Genomic DNA, 24,041 nt, shown 5'->3' on the forward strand with positions numbered 1-24,041 from the left:
GTAACTAGACAAGCTACAGTAACATCCTCACCACTAGACTAACTAACTAGTAGTCAAGCTACAGTAACATCCTCACCACTAGACTAACTAGTAGACAAGCTACAGTAACATCCTCACCACTAGAGTAACTAGACAAGCTACAGTAACATCCTCACCACTAACTAACTAGTAGTCAAGCTACAGTAACATCCTCACCACTAGACTAACTAGTAGTCAAGCTACAGTAACATCCTCACCACTAGACTAACTAGTAGTCAAGCTACAGTAACATCCTCACCACTAGACTAACTAGTAGTCAAGCTACAGTAACATCCTCACCACTAGACTAACTAGTAGACAAGCTACAGTAACATCCTCACCACTAGACTAACTAGTAGTCAAGCTACAGTAACATCCTCACCACTAGACTAACTAGTAGTCAAGCTACAGTAACATCCTCACCACTAGACTAACTAACTAGACAAGCTACAGTAACATCATCACCACTAGACTAACTAACTAGTAGTCAAGCTACAGTAACATCATCACCACTAGACTAACTAGTAGTCAAGCTACAGTAACATCATCACCACTAGACTAACTAGTAGACAAGCTACAGTAACATCCTCACCACTAGACTAACTAGACAAGCTACAGTAACATCATCTCCACTAGACTAACTAACTAACTAGACAAGCTACAGTAACATCATCACCACTAGACTAACTAACTAGACAAGCTACAGTAACATCCTCACCACTAGACTAACTCCTAGTCAAGCTACAGTAACATCCTCACCACTAGACTAACTAGTCAAGCTACAGTAACATCCTCACCACTAACTAACTAGTAGTCAAGCTACAGTAACATCCTCACCACTAGTGTAACTAGACAAGCTACAGTAACATCCTCACCACTAACTAACTAGTAGTCAAGCTACAGTAACATCCTCACCACTAGACTAACTAACTAGTAGACAAGATACAGTAACATCACCACTAGACTAACTAACTAACTAGACAAGCTACAGTATCATCATCACCACTAGACTAACTCGACAAGCTACAGTAACATCCTCACCACTAGACTAACTAGTAGTCAAGCTACAGTAACATCATCACCACTAGACTAGCTAACTAGTAGTCAAGCTACAGTAACATCCTCACCACTAGACTAACTCGACAAGCTACAGTAACATCCTCACCACTAGACTAACTCGTAGTCAAGCTACAGTAACATCCTCACCACTAGACTAACTAGTAGTCAAGCTACAGTAACATCCTCACCACTAGAGTAACTAGACAAGCTACAGTAGCATCCTCACCACTAGAGTAACTAGACAAGCTATAGTAACATCTTCACCACTAGACTAACTAACTAGTAGTCAAGCTACAGTAACATCCTCACCACTAGACTAACTAGTAGACAAGCTACAGTAACATCCTCACCACTAGAGTAACTAGACAAGCTACAGTAACATCCTCACCACTAACTAACTAGTAGTCAAGCTACAGTAACATCCTCACCACTAGACTAACTAGTAGACAAGCTACAGTAACATCCTCACCACTAGAGTAACTAGACAAGCTACAGTAACATCCTCACCACTAACTAACTAGTAGTCAAGCTACAGTAACATCCTCACCACTAGACTAACTAGTAGTCAAGCTACAGTAACATCCTCACCACTAGTGTAACTAGTCAAGCTACAGTAACATCATCACCACTAGACTAACTAGTAGTCAAGCTACAGTAACATCCTCACCACTAACTAACTAGTAGTCAAGCTACAGTAACATCATCACCACTAGTGTAACTAGTCAAGCTACAGTAACATCATCACCACTAGACTAACTAGTAGTCAAGCTACAGTAACATCCTCACCACTAGTGTAAATGCTCTTGACAGACTGATGACATAAGGATTATCAGGACCGTTTGTTTCTACGGTGTAGTTTCCACTCCATTGTCACCTCAGTTTGTGTCCATTGTCAACTCAGTTTGTGTCCATTGTCAACTCAGTTTGTGTCCTTTGTCACCTCAGTTTGTGTCCATTGTCACCTCAACTGTCCTGCTGGTTCAGCTCCCACCTCTATTTCTCTCCCTCCACACACTCACTGTCTCACTGCTTCTCTCATTGACTGATCTCAGTGGTGTCTCACAGTTGTTTCTGTGTGTGTATGTGCACGTTCGTACACTTTCCTGCGGTCGTGTGTGTGTGTGTGTGTGTGAGCAGGCGCTGGGAGACGTCCAATGCTAATTGGCTGAAGTTTGTAGCGGACCAGAAGGTGCTAGGTGATTGGTTGAGTGGTGCGGAGACCAGTCTGAAACAGGCGAAGACAGACCCTGCTGGGACCAGACCACACCTTAAGGTAACTACAGTTCAACAGTAACACAAGCACATCCAACATCCAACAACTCAGCAGATAGATGAAGGGAGTTTGACGTCCGTCATCTAAACCATATGAGGACTTGATCACATGGTCCGGTGAAACTCAGGGCCCTATGGATATGAGGACTTGATCACATGGTCCGGTGAAACTCAGGGCCCTATGGATATGAAGACTTGATCACATGGTCCGGTGAAACTCAGGGCCCTATGGATATGAAGACTTGATCACATGGTCCGGTGAAACTCAGGGCCCTATGGATATGAAGACTTGATCACATGGTCCGGTGAAACTCAGGGCCCTATGGATATGAAGACTTGATCACATGGTCCGGTGAAACTCAGGGCCCTATGGATATGAAGACTTGATCACATGGTCCGGTGAAACTCAGGGCCCTATGGATATGAAGACTTGATCACATGGTCCGGTGAAACTCAGGGCCCTATGGATATGAGGACTTGATCACATGGTCCGGTGAAACTCAGGGCCCTACTTGTTTTAGGAATTATACTATTATGTTCCGTTAGGTAGACAAGCCCACTGTCTCTGCGTGTGTCCAGGTGCCGGAGTGTGTGTGTTCTGTCTGTCTCCATGGTAACACAGTGGTCCTAGCAGCCTGAATACCCCTCATGCCAGAGCGTGTTGATGAAGGCCATAGCAGAGAATGGGATTATGGGATTACGATGCTGTGCTCTTTAAAGCCCTGCGTCTCCACCAATCAGAACAGCCATAAGTTCAGAGGTCCTTGTGGTCCACCAATCAGAGCGTTTGTAGGTCCAGAGGTCCCACACTGACCTCATCTTCCACGACTGTGTGTCAGACAGTTTTGGATACATGTAGTGTGTGTGTGTGTGTGTGTGTGTGTGTGTGTGTGTGTGTTGTGTGTGTGTGTGTGTGTGTGTGTGTGTGTGTGTGTGTGTGTGTGTGTGTGTGTGTGTGTGTGATCAGATGTCAACTTGCCCAGTCCACTTTTGGAGCACTGTGATCGTCACACACAGTCCATCTGTTTAGAGGAGGGCAGAGGGGACAGCAGTGTGTTTAGTGCCAGTCAGATGCCAGTGTTGGGACGGGTATGGCCTCACTGGCCTTGATGGGCAGGGCAGATCTAAGAGCTGTTCTGTGTGTGAAGCAGCTTGGCTTTGAAGAGACCAGCTGTCTCTAAGACCTATGCTCACTGGGATACAGAGAGGTAGACGCGCACACACACAGGCCAGGATGCAAGGATGCACGCACACACATACACACGCGTGCAAACACACACACACCTCGTTGAAATTGTGATGGGCGACGTTTTATGCCTCTCTCTTTCTCTCTCTCTCTCTCGCTCTCTCTCTCTTTCGCTCTCTCTTTCTTTCGCACTCTCTTTCTGTCTCTCTCTCTCGCTCTCTCTCTCGCTATTTCTCTCTTTCGCTCTCTCTCTCTCTCTCTCACTCTCTCTCTCGCTCTCTCTCTCTATCTTTCTCTCTCTCTTTCTCCATCTCTCTATCTCTCTCTCTCTATCTCTCTCTCTAACTAAGTGCCATCCCATCTCTACAGACCATGCTATCTATGAGCCATAGAAAGCTAATGTTCAGTACTGTGTGTTTCCATACCGTCTGTCTGTGTGCGTGCCCTCTGTCTGGCGTGGAAAAGGACAAGGCCACAGACGCAGAACGGGATGAGTCACCGTGGCTCTTCATTGGTGGTTGGTTGATCCATTGACCTCCACTATGCTGTTCAATTCAAGCCTATTGACATGAATGTAATACTTGCAGGGACTTGGGAGTACCGTCATTAAACAATTCATCATTGAGATGAAACATGACCTGTTGATAACATGATGATAACATGATAACATGCTGTGTCGGCTAAACAGTTTAATAAAACATGACCTGTTGATAACATGATAACATGCTGTGTCGGCTAAACTGTTTAATAAAACATGACCTGTTGATAACAGGATGATAACATGATAACATGCTGTGTCGGCTAAACAGTTTAATAAAACATGACCTGTTGATAACATGATGATAACATGATAACATGCTGTGTCGGCTAAACAGGTAGAAAACCTGCTCAACCATGAAACAATGAACGGGTGCTTGTAGCTGATGGAATGAATATGTTGTATGACCTTTGCCCTGTGACCCTGTGGCGTGTCAGGAGCTGCAGGAGAGCGTGGGGGCCCAGGGGGGTGTGGTGGCAGGGCTGAACGCTGCAGGGAAGGAGATCATTGGTCAGAGTACCCAGGAGGACGGAGCTCAGATCAGGCTACAGCTCAACACCCTCAACACACGCTGGGTGAACGTCACCCAGGAGATCGCAGAGAGGAAGAGGAGGTGTGTGTGTGTGTGTTCTTGTGTCTGCAGTACCAGTGTGTATGTCTGCAGTACCAGTGTGTTTGTCTGCAGTACCAGTGTGTATGTCTGCAGTACCAGTGTGTATGTCTGCAGTACCAGTGTGTATGTCTGCAGTACCAGTGTGTTTGTCTGCAGTACCAGTGTGTATGTCTGCAGTACCAGTGTGTATGTCTGCAGTACCAGTGTGTATGTCTGCAGTACCAGAGTGTATGTCTGCAGTACCGGTGTGTTTGTCTGCAGTACCGGTGTGTTTGTCTGCACGTCACATCCTGTCCGTCTTTACCGTCCGTCTGTACGTCTATATGTCCGTCAACTGCATGATTTTGCTCCAACCAAATGTGTGTCTTAACTATTCCCTGACTGAGTACTCTGTGTGTGTGTGTGTGTGTCGTGTGTGTGTGTGTGTGTGTGTGTGTGTGTGTGTGTGTGTGTGTGTGTGTGTGTGTGTGTGTGTGTGTGTGTGTGTGTGTGTGTGTGTGTGTGTGTGTGTGTGTGTGTGTGTATTCCTCCTAACTGTTCCCTGTGCGTGTCAGGTCTGCAGAGGCACGTACTGCAGCGATGGGGCTGCAGGAGGACATGGGGGACTTCCTGTCCTGGCTGGATGAGGCTGAGGAGGTAGTGGCCATCACCCTGACGCCTGGAGACCACCACCAGATGAACGCCACCCTGGAGAAAGTCACGGTACGGTCAACAACAACAACTAGTCTCACTAGTCTGTCCCCTAGTCTAGATTACTGGCCAGGGAACATCTCTCACTACTCTGTCTCCTAGTCTGGATTACTGGCCAGGGAACATCTCTCACTAGTCTGTCTCCTAGTCTGGATTACTGACCAGGGAACATCTCTCACTAGTCTGTCTCCTAGTCTAGATTACTGGCCAGAGGACATCTCTCACTAGTCTGTCTCCTAGTCTAGATTACTGACCAGAGGACATCTCTCACTAGTCTGTCTCCTAGTCTAGATTACTGGCCAGGGAACATCTCTCACTAGTCTGTCTCCTAGTCTAGATTACTGGCCAGAGGACATCTCTCACTAGTCTGTCTCCTAGTCTAGATTACTGACCAGAGGACATCTCTCACTAGTCTGTCTCCTAGTCTAGATTACTGGCCAGGGAACATCTCTCACTAGTCTGTCTCCTAGTCAAGATTACTGACCAGAGGACATCTCTCACTAGTCTGTCTCCTAGTCTAGATTACTGACCAGAGGACATCTCTCACTAGTCTGTCTCCTAGTCTAGATTACTGGCCAAAGGACATCTCTCACTAGTCTGTCTCCTAGTCTAGATTACTGACCAGGGAACATCTCTCACTAGTCTGTCTCCTAGTCAAGATTACTGACCAGAGGACATCTCTCACTAGTCTGTCTCCTAGTCTAGATTACTGGCCAGAGGACATCTCTCACTAGTCTGTCTCCTAGTCTAGATTACTGGCCAGAGGACATCTCTCACTAGTCTGTCTCCTAGTCTAGATTACTGACCAGTGGACATCTCTCACTAGTCTGTCTCCTAGTCTAGATTACTGGCCAGAGGACATCTCTCACTAGTCTGTCTCCTAGTCTAGATTACTGACCAGAGGACATCTCCCACTAGTCTGTCTCCTAGTCTAGATTACTGGCCAGAGGACATCTCTCACTAGTCTGTCTCCTAGTCTAGATTACTGGCCAGGGAACATCTCTCACTAGTCTGTCTCCTAGTCTAGATTACTGGCCAGGGAACATCTCTCACTAGTCTGTCTCCTAGTCTAGATTACTGACCAGGGAACATCTCTCACTAGTCTGTCTCCTAGTCTAGATTACTGGCCAGGGAACATCTCTCACTAGTCTGTCTCCTAGTGTAGATTACTGGCCAGGGAACATCTCTCACTAGTCTGTCCCCTAGTCTAGATTACTGACCAGGGAACAGCTCTCACTAGTCTGTCTCCTAGTCTACATTACTGACCAGGGAACATCTCTCACTAGTCTGTCTCCTAGTCTAGATTACTGACCAGGGAACATCTCTCACTAGTCTGTCTCCTAGTCTAGATTACTGGCCAGAGGACATCTCTCACTAGTCAGTCTCCTAGTCTAGATTACTGACCAGAGGACATCTCTCACTAGTCTGTCTCCTAGTCTAGATTACTGGCCAGAGGACATCTCTCACTAGTCTGTCTCCTAGTCTAGATTACTGGCCAGAGGACATCTCTCACTAGTCTGTCTCCTAGTCTAGATTACTGACCAGAGGACATCTCTCACTAGTCTGTCTCCTAGTCTAGATTACTGACCAGAGGACATCTCTCACTAGTCTGTCTCCTAGTCTAGATTACTGGCCAGAGGACATCTCTCACTAGTCTGTCTCCTAGTCTAGATTACTGACCAGAGGACATCTCTCACTAGTCTGTCTCCTAGTCTAGATTACTGGCCAGAGGACATCTCTCACTAGTCTGTCTCCTAGTCTAGATTACTGGCCAGAGGACATCTCTCACTAGTCTGTCTCCTAGTCTAGATTACTGACCAGAGGACATCTCTCACTAGTCTGTCTCCTAGTCTAGATTACTGGCCAGGGAACATCTCTCACTAGTCTGTCTCCTAGTCAAGATTACTGACCAGAGGACATCTCTCACTAGTCTGTCTCCTAGTCTAGATTACTGGCTAGAGGACATCTCTCACTAGTCTGTCTCCTAGTCTAGATTACTGGCCAAAGGACATCTCTCACTAGTCTGTCTCCTAGTCTAGATTACTGGCTAGAGGACATCTCTCACTAGTCTGTCTCCTAGTCTAGATTACTGGCCAGGGAACATCTCTCACCAGTCTGTCTCCTAGGCTAGATTACTGACCAGGGAACATCTCTCACTAGTCTGTCTCCTAGTCTAGATTACTGGCCAGGGAACATCTCTCACTAGTCTGTCTCCTAGTGTAGATTACTGGCCAGGGAACATCTCTCACTAGTCTGTCCCCTAGTCTAGATTACTGACCAGGGAACAGCTCTCACTAGTCTGTCTCCTAGTCTACATTACTGACCAGGGAACATCTCTCACTACTCTGTCTCCTAGTCTAGATTACTGACCAGGGAACATCTCTCACTAGTCTGTCTCCTAGTCAAGATTACTGACCAGAGGACATCTCTCACTAGTCTGTCTCCTAGTCTAGATTACTGGCCAGAGGACATCTCTCACTAGTCTGTCTCCTAGTCTAGATTACTGGCCAGAGGACATCTCTCACTAGTCTGTCTCCTAGTCTAGATTACTGACCAGTGGACATCTCTCACTAGTCTGTCTCCTAGTCTAGATTACTGGCCAGAGGACATCTCTCACTAGTCTGTCTCCTAGTCTAGATTACTGACCAGAGGACATCTCCCACTAGTCTGTCTCCTAGTCTAGATTACTGGCCAGAGGACATCTCTCACTAGTCTGTCTCCTAGTCTAGATTACTGGCCAGGGAACATCTCTCACTAGTCTGTCTCCTAGTCTAGATTACTGGCCAGGGAACATCTCTCACTAGTCTGTCTCCTAGTCTAGATTACTGACCAGGGAACATCTCTCACTAGTCTGTCTCCTAGTCTAGATTACTGGCCAGGGAACATCTCTCACTAGTCTGTCTCCTAGTGTAGATTACTGGCCAGGGAACATCTCTCACTAGTCTGTCCCCTAGTCTAGATTACTGACCAGGGAACAGCTCTCACTAGTCTGTCTCCTAGTCTACATTACTGACCAGGGAACATCTCTCACTAGTCTGTCTCCTAGTCTAGATTACTGACCAGGGAACATCTCTCACTAGTCTGTCTCCTAGTCTAGATTACTGGCCAGAGGACATCTCTCACTAGTCAGTCTCCTAGTCTAGATTACTGACCAGAGGACATCTCTCACTAGTCTGTCTCCTAGTCTAGATTACTGGCCAGAGGACATCTCTCACTAGTCTGTCTCCTAGTCTAGATTACTGGCCAGAGGACATCTCTCACTAGTCTGTCTCCTAGTCTAGATTACTGACCAGAGGACATCTCTCACTAGTCTGTCTCCTAGTCTAGATTACTGACCAGAGGACATCTCTCACTAGTCTGTCTCCTAGTCTAGATTACTGGCCAGAGGACATCTCTCACTAGTCTGTCTCCTAGTCTAGATTACTGACCAGAGGACATCTCTCACTAGTCTGTCTCCTAGTCTAGATTACTGGCCAGAGGACATCTCTCACTAGTCTGTCTCCTAGTCTAGATTACTGGCCAGAGGACATCTCTCACTAGTCTGTCTCCTAGTCTAGATTACTGACCAGAGGACATCTCTCACTAGTCTGTCTCCTAGTCTAGATTACTGGCCAGGGAACATCTCTCACTAGTCTGTCTCCTAGTCAAGATTACTGACCAGAGGACATCTCTCACTAGTCTGTCTCCTAGTCTAGATTACTGGCTAGAGGACATCTCTCACTAGTCTGTCTCCTAGTCTAGATTACTGGCCAAAGGACATCTCTCACTAGTCTGTCTCCTAGTCTAGATTACTGGCTAGAGGACATCTCTCACTAGTCTGTCTCCTAGTCTAGATTACTGGCCAGGGAACATCTCTCACCAGTCTGTCTCCTAGGCTAGATTACTGACCAGGGAACATCTCTCACTAGTCTGTCTCCTAGTCTAGATTACTGGCCAGGGAACATCTCTCACTAGTCTGTCTCCTAGTGTAGATTACTGGCCAGGGAACATCTCTCACTAGTCTGTCCCCTAGTCTAGATTACTGACCAGGGAACAGCTCTCACTAGTCTGTCTCCTAGTCTACATTACTGACCAGGGAACATCTCTCACTACTCTGTCTCCTAGTCTAGATTACTGACCAGGGAACATCTCTCACTAGTCTGTCTCCTAGTCTAGATTACTGGCCAGAGGACATCTCTCACTAGTCTGTCTCCTAGTCTAGATTACTGACCAGAGGACATCTCTCACTAGTCTGTCTCCTAGTCTAGATTACTGGCCAGAGGACATCTCTCACTAGTCTGTCTCCTAGTCAAGATTACTGACCAGAGGACATCTCTCACTAGTCTGTCTCCTAGTCTAGATTACTGGCTAGAGGACATCTCTCACTAGTCTGTCTCCTAGTCTAGATTACTGGCCAGAGGACATCTCTCACTAGTCTGTCTCCTAGTCTAGATTACTGACCAGAGGACATCTCTCACTAGTCTGTCTCCTAGTCTAGATTACTGACCAGGGAACATCTCTCACTAGTCTGTCTCCTAGTCTAGATTACTGGCCAGAGGACATCTCTCACTAGTCTGTCTCCTAGTCTAGATTACTGACCAGAGGACATCTCTCACTAGTCTGTCTCCTAGTCTAGATTACTGGCCAGAGGACATCTCTCACTAGTCTGTCTCCTAGTCAAGATTACTGACCAGAGGACATCTCTCACTAGTCTGTCTCCTAGTCTAGATTACTGGCTAGAGGACATCTCTCACTAGTCTGTCTCCTAGTCTAGATTACTGACCAGAGGACATCTCTCACTACTCTGTCTCCTAGTCTAGATTACTGACCAGGGAACATCTCTCACTACTCTGTCTCCTAGTCTAGATTACTGACCAGGGAACATCTCTCACTAGTCTGTCTCCTAGTCTAGATTACTGGCCAGAGGACATCTCTCACTAGTCTGTCTCCTAGTCTAGATTACTGACCAGAGGACATCTCTCACTAGTCTGTCTCCTAGTCTAGATTACTGGCCAGAGGACATCTCTCACTAGTCTGTCTCCTAGTCAAGATTACTGACCAGAGGACATCTCTCACTAGTCTGTCTCCTAGTCTAGATTACTGGCTAGAGGACATCTCTCACTAGTCTGTCTCCTAGTCTAGATTACTGGCCAAAGGACATCTCTCACTAGTCTGTCTCCTAGTCTAGATTACTGGCCAGAGGACATCTCTCACTAGTCTGTCTCCTAGTCTAGATTACTGGCCAGGGAACATCTCTCACTAGTCTGTCTCCTAGTCTAGATTACTGGCCAGGGAACATCTCTCACTAGTCTGTCTCCTAGTCTAGATTACTGACCAGGGAACATCTCTCACTAGTCTGTCTCCTAGTCTAGATTACTGGCCAGGGAACATCTCTCACTAGTCTGTCTCCTAGTGTAGATTACTGGCCAGGGAACATCTCTCACTAGTCTGTCCCCTAGTCTAGATTACTGACCAGGGAACAGCTCTCACTAGTCTGTCTCCTAGTCTACATTACTGACCAGGGAACATCTCTCACTAGTCTGTCTCCTAGTCTAGATTACTGACCAGGGAACATCTCTCACTAGTCTGTCTCCTAGTCTAGATTACTGGCCAGAGGACATCTCTCACTAGTCAGTCTCCTAGTCTAGATTACTGACCAGAGGACATCTCTCACTAGTCTGTCTCCTAGTCTAGATTACTGGCCAGAGGACATCTCTCACTAGTCTGTCTCCTAGTCTAGATTACTGGCCAGAGGACATCTCTCACTAGTCTGTCTCCTAGTCTAGATTACTGACCAGAGGACATCTCTCACTAGTCTGTCTCCTAGTCTAGATTACTGACCAGAGGACATCTCTCACTAGTCTGTCTCCTAGTCTAGATTACTGGCCAGAGGACATCTCTCACTAGTCTGTCTCCTAGTCAAGATTACTGACCAGAGGACATCTCTCACTAGTCTGTCTCCTAGTCTAGATTACTGGCTAGAGGACATCTCTCACTAGTCTGTCTCCTAGTCTAGATTACTGGCCAAAGGACATCTCTCACTAGTCTGTCTCCTAGTCTAGATTACTGGCTAGAGGACATCTCTCACTAGTCTGTCTCCTAGTCTAGATTACTGGCCAGGGAACATCTCTCACCAGTCTGTCTCCTAGGCTAGATTACTGACCAGGGAACATCTCTCACTAGTCTGTCTCCTAGTCTAGATTACTGGCCAGGGAACATCTCTCACTAGTCTGTCTCCTAGTGTAGATTACTGGCCAGGGAACATCTCTCACTAGTCTGTCCCCTAGTCTAGATTACTGACCAGGGAACAGCTCTCACTAGTCTGTCTCCTAGTCTACATTACTGACCAGGGAACATCTCTCACTAGTCTGTCTCCTAGTCTAGATTACTGACCAGGGAACATCTCTCACTAGTCTGTCTCCTAGTCTAGATTACTGGCCAGAGGACATCTCTCACTAGTCTGTCTCCTAGTCTAGATTACTGACCAGAGGACATCTCTCACTAGTCTGTCTCCTAGTCTAGATTACTGGCCAGAGGACATCTCTCACTAGTCTGTCTCCTAGTCAAGATTACTGACCAGAGGACATCTCTCACTAGTCTGTCTCCTAGTCTAGATTACTGGCTAGAGGACATCTCTCACTAGTCTGTCTCCTAGTCTAGATTACTGGCCAGAGGACATCTCTCACTAGTCTGTCTCCTAGTCTAGATTACTGACCAGAGGACATCTCTCACTAGTCTGTCTCCTAGTCTAGATTACTGACCAGGGAACATCTCTCACTAGTCTGTCTCCTAGTCTAGATTACTGGCCAGAGGACATCTCTCACTAGTCTGTCTCCTAGTCTAGATTACTGACCAGAGGACATCTCTCACTAGTCTGTCTCCTAGTCTAGATTACTGGCCAGAGGACATCTCTCACTAGTCTGTCTCCTAGTCAAGATTACTGACCAGAGGACATCTCTCACTAGTCTGTCTCCTAGTCTAGATTACTGGCTAGAGGACATCTCTCACTAGTCTGTCTCCTAGTCTAGATTACTGACCAGAGGACATCTCTCACTACTCTGTCTCCTAGTCTAGATTACTGACCAGGGAACATCTCTCACTACTCTGTCTCCTAGTCTAGATTACTGACCAGGGAACATCTCTCACTAGTCTGTCTCCTAGTCTAGATTACTGGCCAGAGGACATCTCTCACTAGTCTGTCTCCTAGTCTAGATTACTGACCAGAGGACATCTCTCACTAGTCTGTCTCCTAGTCTAGATTACTGGCCAGAGGACATCTCTCACTAGTCTGTCTCCTAGTCAAGATTACTGACCAGAGGACATCTCTCACTAGTCTGTCTCCTAGTCTAGATTACTGGCTAGAGGACATCTCTCACTAGTCTGTCTCCTAGTCTAGATTACTGGCCAAAGGACATCTCTCACTAGTCTGTCTCCTAGTCTAGATTACTGGCCAGAGGACATCTCTCACTAGTCTGTCTCCTAGTCTAGATTACTGGCCAGGGAACATCTCTCACTAGTCTGTCTCCTAGTCTAGATTACTGGCCAGGGAACATCTCTCACTAGTCTGTCTCCTAGTCTAGATTACTGACCAGGGAACATCTCTCACTAGTCTGTCTCCTAGTCTAGATTACTGGCCAGGGAACATCTCTCACTAGTCTGTCTCCTAGTGTAGATTACTGGCCAGGGAACATCTCTCACTAGTCTGTCCCCTAGTCTAGATTACTGACCAGGGAACAGCTCTCACTAGTCTGTCTCCTAGTCTACATTACTGACCAGGGAACATCTCTCACTAGTCTGTCTCCTAGTCTAGATTACTGACCAGGGAACATCTCTCACTAGTCTGTCTCCTAGTCTAGATTACTGGCCAGAGGACATCTCTCACTAGTCAGTCTCCTAGTCTAGATTACTGACCAGAGGACATCTCTCACTAGTCTGTCTCCTAGTCTAGATTACTGGCCAGAGGACATCTCTCACTAGTCTGTCTCCTAGTCTAGATTACTGGCCAGAGGACATCTCTCACTAGTCTGTCTCCTAGTCTAGATTACTGACCAGAGGACATCTCTCACTAGTCTGTCTCCTAGTCTAGATTACTGACCAGAGGACATCTCTCACTAGTCTGTCTCCTAGTCTAGATTACTGGCCAGAGGACATCTCTCACTAGTCTGTCTCCTAGTCTAGATTACTGACCAGGGAACATCTCTCACTAGTCTGTCTCCTAGTCTAGATTACTGGCCAGGGAACATCTCTCACTAGTCTGTCTCCTAGTGTAGATTACTGGCCAGGGAACATCTCTCACTAGTCTGTCCCCTAGTCTAGATTACTGACCAGGGAACAGCTCTCACTAGTCTGTCTCCTAGTCTACATTACTGACCAGGGAACATCTCTCACTAGTCTGTCTCCTAGTCTAGATTACTGACCAGGGAACATCTCTCACTAGTCTGTCTCCTAGTCTAGATTACTGGCCAGAGGACATCTCTCACTAGTCAGTCTCCTAGTCTAGATTACTGACCAGAGGACATCTCTCACTAGTCTGTCTCCTAGTCTAGATTACTGGCCAGAGGACATCTCTCACTAGTCTGTCTCCTAGTCTAGATTACTGGCCAGAGGACATCTCTCACTAGTCTGTCTCCTAGTCTAGATTACTGACCAGAGGACATCTCTCACTAGTCTGTCTCCTAGTCTAGATTACTGACCAGAGGACATCTCTCACTAGTCTGTCTCCTAGTCTAGATTACTGGCCAGAGGACATCTCTCACTAGTCTGTCTCCTAGTCTAGATTACTGACCAGAGGACATCTCTCACTAGTCTGTCTCCTAGTCTAGATTACTGGCCAGAGGACATCTCTCACTAGTCTGTCTCCTAGTCTAGATTACTGGCCAGAGGACATCTCTCACTAGTCTGTCTCCTAGTCTAGATTACTGACCAGAGGACATCTCTCACTAGTCTGTCTCCTAGTCTAGATTACTGGCCAGGGAACATCTCTCACTAGTCTGTCTCCTAGTCAAGATTACTGACCAGAGGACATCTCTCACTAGTCTGTCTCCTAGTCTAGATTACTGGCTAGAGGACATCTCTCACTAGTCTGTCTCCTAGTCTAGATTACTGGCCAAAGGACATCTCTCACTAGTCTGTCTCCTAGTCTAGATTACTGGCTAGAGGACATCTCTCACTAGTCTGTCTCCTAGTCTAGATTACTGGCCAGGGAACATCTCTCACCAGTCTGTCTCCTAGGCTAGATTACTGACCAGGGAACATCTCTCACTAGTCTGTCTCCTAGTCTAGATTACTGGCCAGGGAACATCTCTCACTAGTCTGTCTCCTAGTGTAGATTACTGGCCAGGGAACATCTCTCACTAGTCTGTCCCCTAGTCTAGATTACTGACCAGGGAACAGCTCTCACTAGTCTGTCTCCTAGTCTACATTACTGACCAGGGAACATCTCTCACTACTCTGTCTCCTAGTCTAGATTACTGACCAAGGAACATCTCTCACTAGTCTGTCTCCTAGTCTAGATTACTGGCCAGAGGACATCTCTCACTAGTCTGTCTCCTAGTCTAGATTACTGACCAGAGGACATCTCTCACTAGTCTGTCTCCTAGTCTAGATTACTGGCCAGAGGACATCTCTCACTAGTCTGTCTCCTAGTCAAGATTACTGACCAGAGGACATCTCTCACTAGTCTGTCTCCTAGTCTAGATTACTGGCTAGAGGACATCTCTCACTAGTCTGTCTCCTAGTCTAGATTACTGGCCAAAGGACATCTCTCACTAGTCTGTCTCCTAGTCTAGATTACTGGCTAGAGGACATCTCTCACTAGTCTGTCTCCTAGTCTAGATTACTGGCCAGGGAACATCTCTCACCAGTCTGTCTCCTAGGCTAGATTACTGACCAGGGAACATCTCTCACTAGTCTGTCTCCTAGTCTAGATTACTGGCCAGGGAACATCTCTCACTAGTCTGTCTCCTAGTGTAGATTACTGGCCAGGGAACATCTCTCACTAGTCTGTCCCCTAGTCTAGATTACTGACCAGGGAACAGCTCTCACTAGTCTGTCTCCTAGTCTACATTACTGACCAGGGAACATCTCTCACTACTCTGTCTCCTAGTCTAGATTACTGACCAGGGAACATCTCTCACTAGTCTGTCTCCTAGTCTAGATTACTGGCCAGAGGACATCTCTCACTAGTCTGTCTCCTAGTCTAGATTACTGACCAGAGGACATCTCTCACTAGTCTGTCTCCTAGTCTAGATTACTGGCCAGAGGACATCTCTCACTAGTCTGTCTCCTAGTCTAGATTACTGGCCAGAGGACATCTCTCACTAGTCTGTCTCCTAGTCTAGATTACTGACCAGAGGACATCTCTCACTAGTCTGTCTCCTAGTCTAGATTACTGGCCAGGGAACATCTCTCACTAGTCTGTCTCCTAGTCTAGATTACTGGCTAGAGGACATCTCTCACTAGTCTGTCTCCTAGTCTAGATTACTGGCCATGGAACATCTCTCACTAGTCTGTCTCCTAGTCTAGATTACTGACCAGGGAACATCTCTCACTAGTCTGTCTCCTAGTCTAGATTACTGGCCAGGGAACATCTCTCACTAGTCTGTCTCCTAGTGTAGATTACTGGCCAGGGAACATCTCTCACTAGTCTGTCCCCTAGTCTAGATTACTGACCAGGGAACAGCTCTCACTAGTCTGTCTCCTAGTCTACATTACTGACCAGGGAACATCTCTCACTAGTCTGTCTCCTAGTCTAGATTACTGACCAGGGAACATCTCTCACTAGTCTGTCTCCTAGTCTAGATTACTGGCCAGAGGACATCTCTCACTAGTCTGTCTCCTAGTCTAGATTACTGACCAGAGGACATCTCTCACTAGTCTGTCTCCTAGTCTAGATTACTGGCCAGAGGACATCTCTCACTAGTCTGTCTCCTAGTCTAGATTACTGGCCAGAGGACATCTCTCACTAGTCTGTCTCCTAGTCTAGATTACTGACCAGAGGACATCTCTCACTAGTCTGTCTCCTAGTCTAGATTACTGGCCAGGGAACATCTCTCACTAGTCTGTCTCCTAGTCAAGATTACTGACCAGAGGACATCTCTCACTAGTCTGTCTCCTAGTCTAGATTACTGACCAGAGGACATCTCTCACTAGTCTGTCTCCTAGTCTAGATTACTGGCCAGAGGACATCTCTCACTAGTCTGTCTCCTAGTCTAGATTACTGACCAGAGGACATCTCTCACTAGTCTGTCTCCTAGTCTAGATTACTGGCCAGAGGACATCTCTCACTAGTCTGTCTCCTAGTCTAGATTACTGACCAGAGGACATCTCTCACTAGTCTGTCTCCTAGTCTAGATTACTGGCCAAAGGACATCTCTCACTAGTCTGTCTCCTAGTCTAGATTACTGGCTAGAGGACATCTCTCACTAGTCTGTCTCCTAGTCTAGATTACTGGCCAGGGAACATCTCTCACTAGTCTGTCTCCTAGTCTAGATTACTGGCCAGAGGACTTCTCTCACTAGTCTGTCTCCTAGTCTAGATTACTGGCTAGAGGACATCTCTCACTAGTCTGTCTCCTAGTCTAGATTACTGGCCAGGGAACATCTCTCACTAGTCTGTCTTCTAGTCTAGATTACTGGCCAGGGAACATCTCTCACTAGTCTGTCTCCTAGTCTAGATTACTGGCCAGGGAACATCTCTCACTAGTCTGTCTCCTAGTCTAGATTACTGGCCAGAGGACATCTCTCACTAGTCTGTCTCCTAGTCTAGATTACTGGCCAGGGAACATCTCTCACTAGTCTGTCTCCTAGTCTAGATTACTGACCAGGGAACATCTCTCACTAGTCTGTCTCCTAGTCTAGATTACTGACCAGGGAACAGCTCTCACTAGTCTGTCTCCTAGTCTACATTACTGACCAGGGAACATCTCTCACTAGTCTGTCTCCTAGTCTAGATTATTGACCAGGGAACATCTCTCACTAGTCTGTCTCCTAGTCTAGATTACTGGCCAGAGGACATCTCTCACTAGTCTGTCTCCTAGTCTAGATTACTGACCAGAGGACATCTCTCACTAGTCTGTCTCCTAGTCTAGATTACTGGCCAGAGGACATCTCTCACTAGTCTGTCTCCTAGTCTAGATTACTGGCCAGAGGACATCTCTCACTAGTCTGTCTCCTAGTCTAGATTACTGACCAGAGGACATCTCTCACTAGTCTGTCTCCTAGTCTAGATTACTGGCCAAAGGACATCTCTCACTAGTCTGTCTCCTAGTCTAGATTACTGGCTAGAGGACATCTCTCACTAGTCTGTCTCCTAGTCTAGATTACTGGCCAGGGAACATCTCTCACTAGTCTGTCTCCTAGTCTAGATTACTGGCCAGAGGACTTCTCTCACTAGTCTGTCTCCTAGTCTAGATTACTGGCTAGAGGACATCTCTCACTAGTCTGTCTCCTAGTCTAGATTACTGGCCAGGGAACATCTCTCACTAGTCTGTCTTCTAGTCTAGATTACTGGCCAGGGAACATCTCTCACTAGTCTGTCTCCTAGTCTAGATTACTGGCCAGGGAACATCTCTCACTAGTCTGTCTCCTAGTCTAGATTACTGGCCAGAGGACATCTCTCACTAGTCTGTCTCCTAGTCTAGATTACTGGCCAGGGAACATCTCTCACTAGTCTGTCTCCTAGTCTAGATTACTGACCAGGGAACATCTCTCACTAGTCTGTCTCCTAGTCTAGATTACTGACCAGGGAACAGCTCTCACTAGTCTGTCTCCTAGTCTACATTACTGACCAGGGAACATCTCTCACTAGTCTGTCTCCTAGTCTAGATTACTGACCAGGGAACATCTCTCACTAGTCTGTCTCCTAGTCTAGATTACTGGCCAGAGGACATCTCTCACTAGTCTGTCTCCTAGTCTAGATTACTGGCTAGAGGACATCTCTCACTAGTCTGTCTCCTAGTCTAGATTACTGGCCAGGGAACATCTCTCACTAGTCTGTCTCCTAGTCTAGATTACTGGCCAGAGGACTTCTCTCACTAGTCTGTCTCCTAGTCTAGATTACTGGCTAGAGGACATCTCTCACTAGTCTGTCTCCTAGTCTAGATTACTGGCCAGGGAACATCTCTCACTAGTCTGTCTTCTAGTCTAGATTACTGGCCAGGGAACATCTCTCACTAGTCTGTCTCCTAGTCTAGATTACTGGCCAGGGAACATCTCTCACTAGTCTGTCTCCTAGTCTAGATTACTGGCCAGAGGACATCTCTCACTAGTCTGTCTCCTAGTCTAGATTACTGGCCAGGGAACATCTCTCACTAGTCTGTCTCCTAGTCTAGATTACTGACCAGGGAACATCTCTCACTAGTCTGTCTCCTAGTCTAGATTACTGACCAGGGAACAGCTCTCACTAGTCTGTCTCCTAGTCTACATTACTGACCAGGGAACATCTCTCACTAGTCTGTCTCCTAGTCTAGATTACTGACCAGGGAACATCTCTCACTAGTCTGTCTCCTAGTCTAGATTACTGGCCAGAGGACATCTCTCACTAGTCTGTCTCCTAGTCTAGATTACTGACCAGAGGACATCTCTCACTAGTCTGTCTCCTAGTCTAGATTACTGGCCAGAGGACATCTCTCACTAGTCTGTCTCCTAGTCTAGATTACTGGCCAGAGGACATCTCTCACTAGTCTGTCTCCTAGTCTAGATTACTGACCAGAGGACATCTCTCACTAGTCTGTCTCCTAGTCTAGATTACTGGCCAGGGAACATCTCTCACTAGTCTGTCTCCTAGTCAAGATTACTGACCAGAGGACATCTCTCACTAGTCTGTCTCCTAGTCTAGATTACTGACCAGAGGACATCTCTCACTAGTCTGTCTCCTAGTCTAGATTACTGGCCAGAGGACATCTCTCACTAGTCTGTCTCCTAGTCTAGATTACTGGCCAGAGGACATCTCTCACTAGTCTGTCTCCTAGTCTAGATTACTGACCAGAGGACATCTCTCACTAGTCTGTCTCCTAGTCTAGATTACTGGCCAGGGAACATCTCTCACTAGTCTGTCTCCTAGTCAAGATTACTGACCAGAGGACATCTCTCACTAGTCTGTCTCCTAGTCTAGATTACTGACCAGAGGACATCTCTCACTAGTCAGTCTCCTAGTCTAGATTACTGGCCAAAGGACATCTCTCACTAGTCTGTCTCCTAGTCTAGATTACTGGCCAGAGGACATCTCTCACTAGTCTGTCTCCTAGTCTAGATTACTGGCCAGGGAACATCTCTCACTAGTCTGTCTCCTAGTCTAGATTACTGGCCAGAGGACTTCTCTCACTAGTCTGTCTCCTAGTCTAGATTACTGGCCAGGGAACATCTCTCACTAGTCTGTCTCCTAGTCTAGATTACTGGCCAGAGGATATCTCTCACTAGTCTGTCTCCTAGTCTAGATTACTGACCAGAGGACATCTCTCACTAGTCTGTCTCCTAGTCTAGATTACTGACCAGAGGACATCTCTCACTAGTCTGTCTCCTAGTCTAGATTACTGGCCAGAGGACATCTCTCACTAGTCTGTCTCCTAGTCTAGATTACTGACCAGAGGACATCTCTCACTAGTCTGTCTCCTAGTCTAGATTACTGGCCAGGGAACATCTCTCACTAGTCTGTCTTCTAGTCTAGATTACTGGCCAGGGAACATCTCTCACTAGTCTGTCTCCTAGTCTAGATTACTGGCCAGGGAACATCTCTCACTAGTCTGTCTCCTAGTCTAGATTACTGGCCAGGGAACATCTCTCACTAGTCTGTCTCCTAGTCTAGATTACTGGCCAGAGGACATCTCTCACTAGTCTGTCTCCTAGTCTAGATTACTGGCCAGTGAACATCTCTCACTAGTCTGTCTCCTAGTCTAGATTACTGACCAGGGAACAGCTCTCACTAGTCTGTCTCCTAGTCTAGATTACTGACCAAGGAACATCTCTCACTAGTCTGTCTCCTAGTCTCGATTACTGACCAGGGAACATCTCTCACTAGTCTGTCTCCTAGTCTAGTTTACTGGCCAGGGAACATCTCTCGCTAGTCTGTCTCCTAGTCTAGATTACTGACCAGGGAACATCTCTCACTAGTCTGTCTCCTAGTCTAGTTTACTGGCTAGAGGACATCTCTCACTAGTCTGTTTCCTAGTCTAGATTACTGGCCAGGGAACATCTCTCACTAGTCTGTCTCCTAGTCTAGATTACTGGCCAGAGGACATCTCTCACTAGTCTGTCTCCTAGTCTAGATTACTGGCCAGGGAACATCTCTCACTAGTCTGTCTCCTAGTCTAGATTACTGACCAGGGAACATCTCTCACTAGTCTGTCTCCTAGTCTAGATTACTGGCCAGGGAACATCTCTCACTAGTCTGTCTCCTAGTCTAGATTACTGGCCAGGGAACATCTCTCACTAGTCTGTCCCCTAGTCTAGATTACTGACCAGGGAACAGCTCTCACTAGTCTGTCTCCTAGTCTAGATTACTGACCAGGGAACATCTCTCACTAGTCTGTCTCCTAGTCTCGATTACTGACCAGGGAACATCTCTCATTAGTCTGTCTCCTAGTCTAGTTTACTGGCCAGGGAACATCTCTCGCTAGTCTGTCTCCTAGTCTAGTTTACTGACCAGGGAACATCTCTCGCTAGTCTGTCACCTAGTCTAGATTACTGACCAGAGGACATCTCTCACTAGTCTGTCTCCTAGTCTAGATTACTGGCCAGAGGATATCTCTCACTAGTCTGTCTCCTAGTCTAGATTACTGCCTTGAGGACATCTCTCACTAGTCTGTCTCCTAGTCTAGATTACTGGCCAGAGGACATCTCTCACTAGTCTGTCTCCTAGTCTAGATTACTGGCCAGAGGACATCTCTCACTAGTCTGTCTCCTAGTCTAGATTACTGACCAGAGGACATCTCTCACTAGTCTGTCTCCTAGTCTAGATTACTGGCCAGAGGACATCTCTCACTAGTCTGTCTCCTAGTCTAGATTACTGGCCAGAGGACATCTCTCACTAGTCTGTCTCCTAGTCTAGATTACTGACCAGAGGACATCTCTCACTAGTCTGTCTCCTAGTCTAGATTACTGGCCAGGGAACATCTCTCACTAGTCTGTCTCCTAGTCAAGATTACTGACCAGAGGACATCTCTCACTAGTCTGTCTCCTAGTCTAGATTACTGACCAGAGGACATCTCTCACTAGTCTGTCTCCTAGTCTAGTTTACTGGCCAGGGAACATCTCTCGCTAGTCTGTCTCCTAGTCTGGATTACTGACCAGGGAACATCTCTCACTAGTCTGTCTCCTAGTCTAGTTTACTGACCAGGGAACATCTCTCGCTAGTCTGTCTCCTAGTCTAGATTACTGACCAGGGAACATCTCTCACTAGTCTGTCTCCTAGTCTAGTTTACTGACCAGGGAACATCTCTCACTAGTCTGTCTCCTAGTCTCGATTACTGACCAGGGAACATCTCTCACTAGTCTGTCTCCTAGTCTAGTTTACTGGCCAGGGAACATCTCTCGCTAGTCTGTCTCCTAGTCTAGATTACTGACCAGGGAACATCTCTCACTAGTCTGTCTCCTAGTCTAGTTTACTGACCAGGGAACATCTCTCGCTAGTCTGTCTCCTAGTCTAGATTACTGACCAGAGGATATCTCTCACTAGTCTGTCTCCTAGTCTAGATTACTGACCAGAGGACATCTCTCACTAGTCTGTCTCCTAGTCTAGATTACTGACCAGAGGACATCTCTCACTAGTCTGTCTCCTAGTCTAGATTACTGGCCAGAGGACATCTCTCACTAGTCTGTCTCCTAGTCTAGATTACTGACCAGAGGACATCTCTCACTAGTCTGCCTCCTAGTCTAGATTACTGGCCAGGGAACATCTCTCACTAGTCTGTCTTCTAGTCTAGATTACTGGCAAGGGAACATCTCTCACTAGTCTGTCTCCTAGTCAAGATTACTGACCAGAGGACATCTCTCACTAGTCTGTCTCCTAGTCTAGATTACTGACCAGAGGACATCTCTCACTAGTCTGTCTCCTAGTCTAGATTACTGGCCAGAGGACATCTCTCACTAGTCTGTCTCCTAGTCTAGATTACTGGCCAGAGGACATCTCTCACTAGTCTGTCTCCTAGTCTAGATTACTGACCAGAGGACATCTCTCACTAGTCTGTCTCCTAGTCTAGATTACTGGCCAGTGAACATCTCTCACTAGTCTGTCTCCTAGTCAAGATTACTGACCAGAGGACATCTCTCACTAGTCTGTCTCCTAGTCTAGATTACTGACCAGAGGACATCTCTCACTAGTCAGTCTCCTAGTCTAGATTACTGGCCAAAGGACATCTCTCACTAGTCTGTCTCCTAGTCTAGATTACTGGCCAGAGGACATCTCTCACTAGTCTGTCTCCTAGTCTAGATTACTGGCCAGGGAACATCTCTCACTAGTCTGTCTCCTAGTCTAGATTACTGGCCAGAGGACTTCTCTCACTAGTCTGTCTCCTAGTCTAGATTACTGGCCAGGGAACATCTCTCACTAGTCTGTCTCCTAGTCTAGATTACTGGCCAGAGGATATCTCTCACTAGTCTGTCTCCTAGTCTAGATTACTGACCAGAGGACATCTCTCACTAGTCTGTCTCCTAGTCTAGATTACTGACCAGAGGACATCTCTCACTAGTCTGTCTCCTAGTCTAGATTACTGGCCAGAGGACATCTCTCACTAGTCTGTCTCCTAGTCTAGATTACTGACCAGAGGACATCTCTCACTAGTCTGTCTCCTAGTCTAGATTACTGGCCAGGGAACATCTCTCACTAGTCTGTCTTCTAGTCTAGATTACTGGCCAGGGAACATCTCTCACTAGTCTGTCTCCTAGTCTATATTACTGGCCAGGGAACATCTCTCACTAGTCTGTCTCCTAGTCTAGATTACTGGCCAGGGAACATCTCTCACTAGTCTGTCTCCTAGTCTAGATTACTGGCCAGAGGACATCTCTCACTAGTCTGTCTCCTAGTCTAGATTACTGGCCAGGGAACATCTCTCACTAGTCTGTCTCCTAGTCTAGATTACTGACCAGGGAACAGCTCTCACTAGTCTGTCTCCTAGTCTAGATTACTGGCCAGGGAACATCTCTCACTAGTCTGTCTCCTAGTCTAGATTACTGACCAGGGAACAGCTCTCACTAGTCTGTCTCCTAGTCTAGATTACTGACCAAGGAACATCTCTCACTAGTCTGTCTCCTAGTCTCGATTACTGACCAGGGAACATCTCTCACTAGTCTGTCTCCTAGTCTAGTTTACTGGCCAGGGAACATCTCTCGCTAGTCTGTCTCCTAGTCTAGATTACTGACCAGGGAACATCTCTCACTAGTCTGTCTCCTAGTCTAGTTTACTGGCTAGAGGACATCTCTCACTAGTCTGTTTCCTAGTCTAGATTACTGGCCAGGGAACATCTCTCACTAGTCTGTCTCCTAGTCTAGATTACTGGCCAGAGGACATCTCTCACTAGTCTGTCTCCTAGTCTAGATTACTGGCCAGGGAACATCTCTCACTAGTCTGTCTCCTAGTCTAGATTACTGACCAGGGAACATCTCTCACTAGTCTGTCTCCTAGTCTAGATTACTGGCCAGGGAACATCTCTCACTAGTCTGTCTCCTAGTCTAGATTACTGGCCAGGGAACATC

At 46.7% G+C, this 24,041-nt stretch overlaps 1 protein-coding gene across 8 annotated transcripts in view; it reads left to right on the plus strand.

Moving 5' to 3' along the window:
* The window catches only part of dmd (dystrophin), a 424,484-nt gene that overhangs the window by 292,549 nt on the left and 107,894 nt on the right, over positions 1 to 24,041 (plus strand). For all 8 annotated transcript variants that reach the window (XM_082963114.1, XM_082963111.1, XM_082963108.1 and 5 more), the window contains 3 exons: positions 2,215 to 2,350; positions 4,511 to 4,686; positions 5,241 to 5,388. In XM_082963114.1, coding sequence (XP_082819240.1) covers positions 2,215 to 2,350; positions 4,511 to 4,686; positions 5,241 to 5,388 — 460 coding nt within the window. The remainder of the gene's footprint in view (positions 1 to 2,214; positions 2,351 to 4,510; positions 4,687 to 5,240; positions 5,389 to 24,041) is intronic.

This window comes from Salmo salar, chromosome 16 (assembly GCF_965601325.2).
Source record: "Salmo salar chromosome 16, fSalSal1, whole genome shotgun sequence".
Lineage (NCBI taxonomy): Eukaryota > Metazoa > Chordata > Actinopteri > Salmoniformes > Salmonidae > Salmo > Salmo salar.